General features: G+C 37.2%; 1 protein-coding gene across 1 annotated transcript in view; it reads right to left on the bottom strand.

Annotated features, from left to right (window-relative positions):
- Positions 1-13,600, bottom strand: part of LOC101497199 (AUGMIN subunit 3) — a 40,069-nt gene that overhangs the window by 6,719 nt on the left and 19,750 nt on the right. The window contains exons 10-15 of the mRNA XM_004498059.4: positions 8,294-8,351; positions 8,131-8,186; positions 6,533-6,685; positions 2,316-2,427; positions 2,064-2,205; positions 1,432-1,507 (exon numbers count right to left, since the gene is read on the bottom strand). Of these exons, the coding sequence (XP_004498116.2) occupies positions 1,432-1,507; positions 2,064-2,205; positions 2,316-2,427; positions 6,533-6,685; positions 8,131-8,186; positions 8,294-8,351 (597 nt within the window). The remainder of the gene's footprint in view (positions 1-1,431; positions 1,508-2,063; positions 2,206-2,315; positions 2,428-6,532; positions 6,686-8,130; positions 8,187-8,293; positions 8,352-13,600) is intronic.

Here is a 13,600-nt window from a genome sequence, read left to right as displayed (position 1 = left end):
TAATGTGAAATATCACCGCGATGAGGGTGATCTATTGTCGGATCCCTTATTGTATCGACAACTTGTGGGTAGTCTTAATTATTTGACAATTACTCGTCCTGACATATCATTTGCTGTTCAACAAGTAAGTCAGTTCATGCACTCTCCTCGCCACCTTCACTTGGCAGCAGTTCGTCGCATAATTCGCTATTTGCTAGGTACCTCTCAACGAGGTCTCTTCTTTCCCATTGGCACAATTCCCAAATTGATTGCCTATAGTGATGCTGATTGGGCAGGGTGTCCCGACACTCGGCGATCAGTCACCGGTTGGTGCATGTTTCTCGGTTCTTCACTGATATCATGGAAAAGTAAGAAACAAGTAAGAGTCTCTAAATCCTCTACAGAATCAGAGTATCGTGCTATGTCTACTGCTTGTTCTGAGATAATTTGGCTTCGTGGTCTTTTGGCTGAACTTGGATTCCCTCAAACAGAGCCGACGTCTCTCTATGCCGACAATACAAGTGCTATTCAAATTGTTGCAAATCCTGTTTTTCATGAGCGCACCAAACATATTGAAGTAGATTGTCACTCTATCCGTGAGGCCTATGATAATCAGATTATATCCATCCCTCACATCAATACTCAGTTTCAAGTTGCAGACATTCTTACCAAAGCTGTTCCTCGCCCGCGCCATCAGTTTCTAGTTAGCAAATTGATGCTTCTTGACCAGCCGCATCAATTTGAGGGGGGATGTGAATCAGGAAATAAATAATAATTTATTATATTTATCAGTTTTCCTAAAATTAGTTAGACAAATCAGGATTTGATTTGATTCTCTTAATTTGTAATTATTAGATATAAATGTTGTAACGATTATTTATACTGAGAAATATCAAAGCAAAAAGGGCATCAAACCCTAAATTGTGACATTCTTACCCTTGAGTAAAACATGTAAAAAGAAATTTGATATTTACTAATTTAATAACAGTAGGAATTAGGAAACAACCGACTATAGCTCCTTACTAGGGGAAAATCTAAAACAACATAGTATAGCTCCTTACAGGAGGAAAATCTCAATTACACTAGAAAATCAAAGATAGAAACAACTGCAAATCTTTGAGGGTCTGCCAACCTCCCTCTTCCCAAAGGGCCTTAAAACATTAACACATTGTCTTACCAAACTTCCACTCTCCCTTATTTTGACATTTATCTCACTACCCCCAAACTGAATTCACCCCTACCTCCTAATTTGTCACTACAACATAGGCATTCCACTATGCTTAAGGTGAATCAATCAACTTACAACCTTGGTTCTCTACTTCACAACCTTGTAGCAGAGGTCTTAGTACTAAGGGATCAATCAACTTACAAGCTAAAGTCATAGAAGAAAAAAGGAAAAACAATCGTAACAGTTAAATTATGAAGCCATGAATGCAAGTATGAGATTCATACCCGAGGGGTCAGTATTGGCTGTGCAGTTGTTGAAGATGCAAAGAGAAGTTGCTGCATACTTTGAATAAGGTTGCACCTGTATTGAAAAATTGACATGAATACATTCTCAATTTTATTAACTAAACCACGAAGAAAAGGACACTCAAAATTTGACCATTATGGGAAAGAAGAACCAATGCTATGTCACTTAAAACGTGCAGCAACATCATATACGAATGTAAATAAAAATGATTAAGACATAAGCTCCAAACTTGATAATAATGCAGTTGATCGAGAAAGAGATAATGTCTCATAAAGCGCAAATTAATGTTAGGTGACTTTTATTTATGCCCATGTCAACAACTGTAACCCTCTAACTACAATAGAAAGAATAACTTTTGGCATCCAAATAAGCACTTTAATTACGCCAGACCATTTCTTGGGCTAGTCACCATGTCTTTGATTTTATGCCACAATGTTTTCAGTCTAGTCTTTGATGAAATGAGTTGTATTTGCTTTGATATTAAAAAAAAAAAAAAAAAAAAAAAAAAAAAAGAATTGTGCCAGGTCATTGAAGCTTATGAGTTGGTAACCCAAAAAAGATAACACAAGTTCATAACAAACAGTTCATTAATCTTTACCAGAAAACTTACAGTTCATTAATACACCTATTTCGCTCTTCTGGAAGAGAATTATCAAGATCCGACTGAAGTGACATCAGATCTGAATGAAGGGCTGATATTTGCTGGACAATGCCTGGTGCTGATACATATGTTGACAGTGCGGCTTGAGTATCTAAGGAAAAAGTTCAGGTAAAAAAGAAAATGGACAAGACAGCTTATAAGAAGTCTGCAAGATCATTATAACCTGAACAAACTAGAATACTTTGATAAGTGAATCCCTACTTGAATAAATTTTCAGTAGGTCTCTAATAGCATGCAAAAAATAATCACTGTCATGTACTCCCCCTTGTTCTTGATCATCAGATGCAGCTTGGATAAGAGCTAGACAACGACCCTGCAAACCATCAAATAAAGTTTAAAAGATAAAAGTAATTCAATGGTAAACTGTAAGATTTTGAAACTAGGGATAATGAAAGAAAATTATAAGGAATGCGAAGGTAGAAGATAGCTTTAGAATTAGAAGGTATATTCAAGGGCATTAAAGGCAAAAGACAAGTAGTAGAGTATATTTATTAAAAATACTTATCATGGCATTATAATGCCACCTTCCAATTATTTTATGTTAACTACAAATATTTTCAAGTGCCACCAACAAGCTATGGATGATACAACCCATTGTTGCATCTTTTCACTCTTGCATTGGATTAGATAAAATACAAAATACATGGGTGCATAGTTTCAAATTTATATTTGTTTATAAATCCTTCTTAAAGAACACCATTCTCTCTGTAAAATATTGTCTTCTATTTTTCCCTTGCTGTAATACTTGTTAGATAGGAGGTATATATACATAACAGGAAGGAGTCTAAATAAGGAAACAATTAACTCCTATATATACAAAAGGAAAGAGTCAATAAAACTATAGAGAATAAATGGGATATCAATCCAAGAAATACAGCCACATAATGATTTGATCCTGGTTGATATGATCTGCCATAAAGGCTGCATATCAATAGGATATTTGCTGGAATTAATTTCAGATCTGTTTCCTGCTGTCACTTCCGTCCACAATCGTCGCTGCTGCCCCATCTGCTACTGCCGCTGCCGCCGTTTGCTGCTGCCTGCCGTTGCTGTTGGAAAAGTTTTCCGAAACAACCATTGTCTCTCCTGTTTTGGATGTATTTTCTCACTCCGTTGGTCGATTATGGCTTTGTTTCATTAGAGTTGCGCTGCTTCCTCTTTGTTGTTTGTCATGCAATTTAGTTCTTACTAATAGATTATAACAGTGGCTTCTATTCCCATCGACGATCATTCTGGTGGTGTCCCTTTTCCCACAGATGAATCATATTAGTGATGACTTCTTTTTCCATTGATGGTCATTCTGACAATGTCTTTTGTTTTCATGACTCACACTTTAACATGTAAATTTGTCCCAGATGCACTAGCCCCATCTTTGTCCCAGATGTACTGACCTTTCCTTTCTCTCCTTGAAGCACGCCTCTCCAATATTATTGGTTTAAAGCTTCCAAATGCAGTTTTTAGAAGAACGGATCTTGCTTTGCTCAATTACTTGCCATGAATTTCTCTCAGGCTGATGATCATATCGGCTATTTGGCTAGGCTATATTTATAGCAATTCTCTCTGATTTCACCTGCATCCATGAGTTGCTTTTTCATCCTTTTTATTATTTTGCAGAGCAAAACATTATTTTCTTGTAACAAGCTAAAACTTAGTAAGCTTTAGCTTGAGGGGGAGTGTTAGAATATTAGAAAATATCTTATAATATCTATTATATTATATTAGAGTATCTTGAATTATTTCCTAGGATCAATTTATAATCATAGAGATATCTTAGAATATCTCTCATTATTATTATGATTTATTCCTAATTTAGGATTGAGTTTATGTTTCTCTATAAATAGAGATTAGTATTGAGTCTTTTGTAATCAAGTTAGCATAAAGCTATTATCTATAATATTCACACCATTATTATTTTCTCTTCTCCTTTTCTCTAAAATCCCACAACTTCAACAGTATGGTTGTTAGGCATTGGGTGAATCCATGAAGTTTAACAACCCGTGTCAGCCTTTCAAACCATGCTCAAGGAGACTGCTTAAGACTATAGAGTGACTTCTTGAGCTTACATACCTTGCCTGAATTTTCTGGTGAGTCGAGACAAGGAGGAACTCTTATATAGACATCTTCTTCAAGCTCATCATTCAAGAAAACATTCTTGATATCTAGTTGGTATAGAGACCAATCTAAATTTACTACCAAGAGAGAAGGACTCGAACTGAGTTCAATTTTGCAACAGGTGCAAATGTTTCTTCATAGTCCACCCATATGATTGGGTAAACCCCTTTGCTACCCATCGGGCCTTGTACCTGTTAACACTTCCATCTGCATTGTATTTGACTTAAAAAAATCCACTTACCCCCAACTGGCCTCTTTCCTTCAGGCAATTCAGAGATCTACCACGTCTCATTCTTCTCCAAAGCTTTGATTTCCTCCTATATAGTAGCCTCCCTTTAGGTGTTTGGATAGCTTCATGAAAGCTTTGAGGAATAGTGGTGTTGTCCAAGTTGATGACAGAGGCCCTATCTTCCTGTGACAACTTCTCAAAAGACACGTGATTTTCAATTAGGCGTTGGGTGCATGCCCTCACCCCTTTCCTCACACCAATAGGTATGTCCACGTCATTTGGAGCAGAATCAAGAGATAGTGTGTTACCTATGTGAGAATTTTCAGATTCTGAATTTTGATTGGAATCTTGGCTTTGCCTTAGAAATGTGCATGTTTCTGCCTCCTCTTGAGTTTTCTGATTTTTCTTCCTTCTTTTGTAGACCTGCAACTCTTTCTAGTTTCTAATTTGTTTCAAGTTCGGGTGTTGCAGCAAGTATAGGTTCAAGGCCAGATAAAGGTAATTTTTGGTCAATAGTTGGTTTTGTTTGAGGTTCAAGGGTTTGAAGGGATGGTGGTTGTGGTACAAGCATTTGAAGGATTAGTAGTTGTGGTTCAAGGGTTTGAAGGATTGGTGTCTCCCATAGTTGGTATTCACTAGTAGTCACTATTTCCCTCTGAATGCCATCTTTGGGGTAAAAGGGATGATTTTCAAAGAATGCGACATCCATGGTATGGTAAAACTTCTATTTGAGGGACAATAGCATTTGTACCCTTTCTTGTCCGGAGAATATCCCAAGAATATGCATTTTAAGGCTTTGGCTCCAGTTTGCTTAAATTTGGTTTGTGGTTTTGAACAAAGGTTGTACATTCAAAATATTTGGGTGGATGATTTGTAATAAGTTTGGAGGTTGGGTATATGGACAATAGGTTCTCGTGAGGGGTTTGAAAATTGAGGGTTTTGGATGGCATTCGACTTATAGGGTAGGCTGCAGAGAGGACAGCTTCACCCCAATAATGGTTTGGCAAATTAGTTGATAGCACAAGGGATCAAGTGACCTCCATGAGGTGCCTGTTTTTTCTCTCGGTAATCCCATTCTGTTGTGGGGAGTTTACACATGAAGTTTGATGTATAATCCCATTGTCTGTCCTAAGTATTTGTATGTTGGCTTGAAACTGTAACGGAAGATTATCCTTGTCATAGGTCATGTAGGAGACTTTTTATTTCAAATATGACTGAGGTGTTGTCCACATTTGAGTAGGTTTCTTTTGCTGCTTTCCAGATATCAACAGCAGTAGCATAACACAAGAAGTTTTCTCTTGTTTCATTGATCATGGAGTTTATCAACCAGGACATGACCAGGCTGTTTTCAAGCTTCCATTTCTGATGAGTTTGGTCTTCTTTCTTCAGTTCCTTTGCATCACCGGTGATGTAGTCTTCCTTGCCTTTTCCTTGAAGGAAGAGGCGGACTGATCTGGTCCACTGTAGATAGTTCTGGTCATTAAGTTTGTAGCCAGTAACTAGGAGAAGTGTTTCAGTCAAGCTGGTGATGCTATTGCTAAGCATACCAGTTGTGACGTTTTGTTTTGGAACTGTGGGGGTGCTATGCTCGTCGGCCATGGAAAATTTTCTTGGATCAGAACTTTGCTGTTGATACCATGTAAAATATTGTAATTCTATTTTTCCCTTGTTGTAATACATGTTATATAGGAGGTATATATACATAATAGGAAGGAGTTTAAATAAGGAAACAATTAATTCCTATATATACAAAAGGAAAGAGTCAATAATACTATAGAGAATAAATGGGATATCAATCCCTGAAATATAGCCACGTAATGATTTGATCCTGGCTGATATGATCTGCCATAAAGGCTGCAGATCAGCAGGATATTTGCTGGAATTAATTCCAGATCTGTTTCCAACACTCTCCAGATGTATGCATGTGAAAAACATTAGTTGGACATGTTAGAGAGGAAGGGGTGAATGAAGAAAGTGAACTAGAATAAAAGTATCGTTGCAACAAAAAAAAATGTATAGAAAACAAAAACAAGAGAACTAAATAAAAATTGCAATGGAAAATGGTAAGAAACTGTACCACTCGACCCTCTGTTGCAGACAGGTATGCTTGCATCTCAGACTCGATAACCTTGAGCAAAGAATATGCTCCAAGCATGTGCTTTTTTTCCAACTGGCAGGCTATCTTTAAGAACTGATGCCTGGCAAGCAGATTGACGAGATGGTTTATGAACTGCCACAAGAATTGAGTGGTCATTACCAAATGACAATACATGTACAAAAATTCACAGTTTATAGATAATTTAAAACAATGGTGTTAGTTGTGCAACAGAAAATAACTCCAGGTAATTGGACAAATAAAACACCTAAGTATCCATAAAAAAAGTATTGGCATAACTGCAATTTTGGTACCTCTAGCTTATATTATGTGCCATTTAAGTACACGAAGTTTTTTCAAACCAATCAAGTGTTTACTTTTAAAATGAAGCAAATCTAATATTGGCGACAATTTTCTTTTACCTGAAACCTTAACTTCTCATTTTCCATCCAAATATTTGTGTGGATTATGATGGAGTTGGAATATGAAATGATTTGAGAAGTTTAGATGTAAAAAATTTAGTGAAAATCTGAAAAACTTTGAATGATTTTATAGGATGTAGATCAGAGTCTGAAGAAGAAAAGATATTTGGATTATTTTATTTGTGTGAAACTTGATGTTTTAGACGAGTTCGAACAAAATAGGAAGTTTAAAATCATTTAAACAATTCAATTTGTGAAAATACTGAGTAAAAAATTAAACACTTTAGAGTTCTAATTTGAAGAAACTGGCAAACGGGCTTAATAGTAACATTAAGAAAATTGAGGTACAAAAAACACATTTTAGCAATAGTATAGGGATTAAAAGTGTAATAAAAAATGAAGAAGAAAGAAATGATTGGGTGATTCTGCATTTATTTAATGACAATGGCCATTGGCAACTACAGGAACGACAACAAAAGTCTTCTCCCAATAGGAGAAGTTACCTATAAGGATCAAATGATGCTGCCGCAATGTCTTATTGTAAATTATGTCTCACAAACTCGTGTTTGCGAACAGTACTTTTTTATAAGAAATAATACATTATTCTTTATTTTTTTCATGGTTTCACTTGTACGTGGATAAAATATATAGGCAAGCAGTGTAGACAGAGTTGGTTAGGAAGACCAACCAATCAGTTATAATTTGAAATTCAAATACAAAGGATACAAGACAAAACACAACATAGATAATTTCTGTATTGAATTCAGATGCTAGTCTAATCTAGACTAATTCAAATAATCTAATCTAAACTAGTAATTCAAAATTCAAACAATTATTCCTGGTCATTGACAGACTTTTACTTTATCAGACTTTCTAAAATGCAGAACTAGTGGATTTGAGCAAGCAATGTAGTGCATTAAACAGAATTAATGTATTTCCCCTGTAAAACTGTGTATTCAACATTATCCATGCATCATAATAATGTAACTAATTGTCAAGTATTCTTAAGTCTTAAGTTGCAGCAAATATCTCAAGTTGCAGCAAGTACACATGAATCTAACCAACATATCCCAAGCTTCAAGGACATATTTGCAACAAGCTAACATAATCAACATAGTAGCTAAACATACTGATAAAAAAAAAAGTAACTAATCATACCGCTTTCTGCCGGTTAATGTAGTACTCTTGGCGCATGACCTTCAAATCATAATCACCTAGAGGACAAAATATTTGATCTATTTTAAATTTGTACAAAGAGACATCTAAATACAAAAAACAAAAGAAATTGAATTTCTTCCAAATATTACAGTAAAAAAAATACCTTGTAAAATGTAAGTGTCTTGGAGTTGAGCTAATTCCCAGCACAATTCTGGAATAGTCTGAATAAGCGAGAGAACATATTCAGATGAAAGAGTGAATATATTTAAACAAAGATAATCATAAAATGGTAGGATGTTTTAGCACCTCTAGGCCCTAGGACATAATTAGTTAGTCCTATCTAATGAATATATCTAAACAGAGATAATAATAAAATGGTAGGACATAATTAGTCAGTCCTTGTGAATCAGGAAATAAATAATAATGTATAATTATATTTATCAGTTTTTCTAAAATTAGTTAGACAAATCAGAATTTGATTTGATTCTCTTAATTTGTAATTATTAGATATAAATGTTGTAACGATTATTTATACGGAGAAATATCAAAGCAAAAAGGGCATCAAACCCTATTTTCTGACATGGTATCAGCAGGTTCGATCAAACCTGTGAGATTCTAGTTTATCGTGGGGTTTATTCAGCGACACACCACTAAGTCGCTCTCGAAATCTCGCACTCGTCTTTGCTGCTCTTGGTTCTTGTTTGTCTCCCAGTCCCTCTAGCGTATCCTCATCGTCGTTGTTCATAGATCCTTGTCCGACTATTGGTTTCGTGCGTTACTCGCTGCTGCGGCTGAGATCGTGATTCTTGATTCGTTTTTGGGTTGTCCTTGCTTGAGCGTGTTACTCGTTGCTGCTGCTTGGTCGATTGTCATCGTGATTTCGTCTGCCTCTCGTTGTGAGCATGTCTCTCTGTTGATGCTCTGTTTCTGCGTTGCTGCTCCTGCTCTGTTTTTGTGTTGCTGCTCCTGCCCTGTTTCTCTGCTGCTTGTTTGCGTTGCTGCTCCTGCCCTGTTTCTCTGCTGCTTGTTTGCGTTGCTGCTCCTGCCCTGTTTCTCTGCTTCTGTATTGCTGCCCTGTTTCTCTGCTCCTGCTCTGTTTTTGTACTGCTGTCATCATTATTTTTTTAGTACAATAGCATGACTTCTGAAAAAGAAAGAGACAACTTTTGTGTCCGTTTTACTGGCAAGAATTACGCTGCTTGGGAATTTCAATTCAAAATGTATGTTAAAGGAAAAGGATTATGGAGTCACCTTGATGGGGTTTCGAAGGCACCGACAGAGAAAACTGCCTTAGATGCGTGGGAAATCAAAGATGCTCAGATTATTTCTTGGATTCTCAATACTATTGATCCTCATATGATCAATAATTTGCGCTCTTTTTCAACTGCTCAAGAAATGTGGAACTATTTGAAGCGTATCTACAACCAAGACAATACGGCCAAACGTTTTCATTTGGAGCTAGAGTTAGCCAACTACAAACAAGGTAATTTGTCAATTCAAGAATATTATTCTGAATTTTTGAATTTATGGACAGAACACTCTGCTATTCTATTTGCTGCGGTTCCCAAGACTTCTCTCGCGGATGTCCAAGCTGTGTACGACACTAGCAAGCGGGATCAATTTCTCATGAAACTTCGTCCAGAATTTGAGGTTGTTAGAGGTGCTTTGCTGAACAGAAATCCTGTTCCTTCTTTGGATACATGTGTTGGTGAACTTCTCCGAGAGGAACAACGTCTCTTTACTCAAGGAACCATGTCTCATGATGTTGTCACTTCTGAACCTGTTGCATATGCTGCTCAAAGCCGAGGTAAAGGTCGTGATATGCGACAAGTCCAATGTTTCTCGTGTAAACAGTTTGGACATGTCGCTCGTAGTTGTAATATGAAATTTTGTAATTATTGCAAGAAGCACGGTCATATTATCTCTGATTGTCCCACGCGCCCTCCACGACCAACACAACATTCTGTGCAGGCATTCCATGCCACTAAGAGCTCTGCAATTGGTCCTTCCATTCCTAGTGCCTCTAATGGTGGTGCTCTACAGCCCGAAATGATTCAACAAATGGTACTTTCTGCTCTTTCAGCCTTGGGAATTCAGGGTAAGTCTTCTAATGTTTCGAATCCATGGTTTCTTGATTCTGGTGCATCCAATCACATGACGGGTTCTTCTAAATTCTTGCACAATTTACATTCTTATCATGGTAATCAGAAAATTCAAATTGCTGATGGTAATACTATTTCTATCACTAATGTTGGTGATATCAACTCTGATTTTCGGGATGTGCTTGTATCACCTGGACTTGCTTCCAATTTATTGTCTGTTGGACAATTGGTGGACAACAATTGTAATGTTAATTTTTCTCGTGATGGTTGTCTTGTGCAGGAGCAGGTGTCGGGGAAGGTGATCGCGAAGGGGCCTAAAGTGGGAAGATTGTTTCCACTTCAATTTATTTTCAATCATTTATCTCTTGCTTGTAATAGTGTTTTGAATTCTTATGAGGATTGGCATAGAAAATTGGGTCATCCAAACTCTAATGTGTTGTCTCATTTAGTTAAAACTGGTTTATTGGGAAATAAAAATGTTGTTTCTAATGCCTCTGTGCCATGTTCTGTTTGCAAATTGGCTAAAAGTAAAACACTTCCTTTTCCGTCTAGTGCTCATCGTGCTTCCACGTGTTTTGAGATGATTCATAGTGATGTATGGGGACTGTCTCCTGTAACTTCTCATGCTCACTATAAATATTTTGTCACATTTATTGATGATTACAGTCGTTTTACTTGGATATATTTTCTTCGGTTCAAATCTGAAGTGTTTTCTATGTTTAAGAAATTTCTAACATATGTTGAAACTCAATTTCAAACAAGTGTTAAAATTTTTCGCTCTGACTCTGGTGGTGAGTATATGTCTCATGAGTTTCAGGAGTATCTTCAGCAAAAAGGTATTTTGTCTCAACGATCATGTCCAAATACCCCCCAACAAAATGGAATGGCAGAACGTAAGAATCGTCATTTGCTTGATGTAACGCGCACCTTACTTCTTCAAGCTTCTGTACCATCTCGATTTTGGGTGGAGGCTCTTTCCACAGCTGTCTTCCTGATTAATCGTCTTCCTTCTACAGTTATTGATCTTGACTCCCCTTTTTTTCGTCTTTTTAAAATTCAGCCTGATTATAGTGATTTACATACTTTTGGATGTGTGTGTTTTGTTCACCTACCTCCATTTGAAAGACATAAACTTGGAGCGCAATCTGCTCAATGCGCATTTATGGGGTATAGTAACTCTCATAAGGGTTTTGTGTGTTATGATGTTTCTAACCAGCGCTTTCGCATTTCTAGGAACGTAACATTTTTTGATAATCAATTTATGTTTCACTGTCTTTCTCATGCCATGAATGATATTGCTATTCTTCCCAATTTTTCTACTATGCCTCAATCTATAGAACGTTTTAAACCAGGAAATGTATATGTTAGAAAACACAAACAACAGGTTATAACCCCCCTTCTCGACCCTGATCCGCCACCTGATCCTGTTGCGGTTGCACCACGACGTTCTAGCAGAGCGTCTCGTGCACCCGATAGATATTCACCAGACAGGTATAATTCCTCACATGCTTCTTTGTCTGCATCTCTCTCTAGCATATCTATTCCTACTTGTTACTCACAGGCTGTTAAAGATGTGCGCTGGATAAAAGCAATGAATGAGGAACTTCAGGCTCTTCAAGAGAATTTCACATGGGATATTGTCTCTTGTCCTCCTCATATCAAACCCATAGGCTGTAAACGGGTGTATTCTATTAAATTGAATTCTGATGGGTCCTTGAATCGGTACAAGGCTCGATTGGTTGCCTTAGGAAACAAACAGGAATATGGAATTGATTATGATGAGACATTTGCACCGGTAGCCAAAATGACAACTGTTCGCACTGTACTCTCTATAGCTGCTTCTAATGGGTGGACTCTTTATCAAATGGATGTGAAGAATGCATTTCTTCACGGTGATCTCACTGAAGATATTTATATGACTCCTCCTCAAGGTCTATTTTCTTCATCTCATGGTGTGTGCAAGCTCAAACGCTCTTTATATGGTTTGAAACAAGCACCTAGAGCATGGTATGAGAAATTTCGTTCCACTTTACTTGGTTTCTCCTTCATTCAGAGTCAACATGACTCCTCTTTATTTATTCATCGCACATCTACAGGCATTGTTCTACTCCTCCTTTATGTTGATGATATGGTTATTACTGGATCTGACCAGGCATCTATCCAAGAACTTAAACATCAATTGCAAACTGCATTTCATATGAAAGATCTTGGAAACTTGCAGTATTTCCTTGGCCTTGAGGTTCATTCTACCTCAAAGGGTATATTTCTTCATCAACATAAGTATGCGACAGACCTTATTTCTATGGCGGGCCTACAATCAGCTAATCCGGTAGATACTCCTCTTGAGGTTAATGTGAAATATCACCGCGATGAGGGTGATCTATTGTCGGATCCCTTATTGTATCGACAACTTGTGGGTAGTCTTAATTATTTGACAATTACTCGTCCTGACATATCATTTGCTGTTCAACAAGTAAGTCAGTTCATGCACTCTCCTCGCCACCTTCACTTGGCAGCAGTTCGTCGCATAATTCGCTATTTGCTAGGTACCTCTCGACGAGGTCTCTTCTTTCCCATTGGCACAATTCCCAAATTGATTGCCTATAGTGATGCTGATTGGGCAGGGTGTCCCGACACTCGGCGATCAGTCACTGGTTGCTGCATGTTTCTCGGTTCTTCACTGATATCATGGAAAAGTAAGAAACAAGCAAGAGTCTCTAAATCCTCTACAGAATCAGAGTATCGTGCTATGTCTACTGCTTGTTCTGAGATAATTTGGCTTCGTGGTCTTTTGGCTGAACTTGGATTCCCTCAAACAGAGCCGACGTCTCTCTATGCCGACAATACAAGTGCTATTCAAATTGTTGCAAATCCTGTTTTTCATGAGCGTACCAAACATATTGAAGTAGATTGTCACTCTATCCGTGAGGCCTATGATAATCAGATTATATCCATCCCTCACATCAATACTCAGTTTCAAGTTGCAGACATTCTTACCAAAGTTGTTCCTCGCCCGCGCCATCAGTTTCTAGTTAGCAAATTGATGCTTCTTGACCAGCCGCATCAATTTGAGGGGGGATGTGAATCAGGAAATAAATAATAATGTATAATTATATTTATCAGTTTTTCTAAAATTAGTTAGACAAATCAGAATTTGATTTGATTCTCTTAATTTGTAATTATTAGATATAAATGTTGTAACGATTATTTATACGGAGAAATATCAAAGCAAAAAGGGCATCAAACCCTATTTTCTGACAGTCCTATCTTCTTAATCTTCAATGACTGAGTTCTGTCCCCCATCTGATGATGTATTTCCAATTATTCCATTCTCTCCATAAGTTAAGGCTGATATTGGATCTCAATGT

Source organism: Cicer arietinum, chromosome 4 (genome assembly GCF_000331145.2).
Source record: "Cicer arietinum cultivar CDC Frontier isolate Library 1 chromosome 4, Cicar.CDCFrontier_v2.0, whole genome shotgun sequence".
NCBI classification, from domain to species: Eukaryota; Viridiplantae; Streptophyta; class Magnoliopsida; order Fabales; family Fabaceae; genus Cicer; species Cicer arietinum.
The sequence above is the reverse complement of the archived record's forward strand: the minus strand, read 5'-3'. Positions and strand labels throughout refer to the sequence as shown.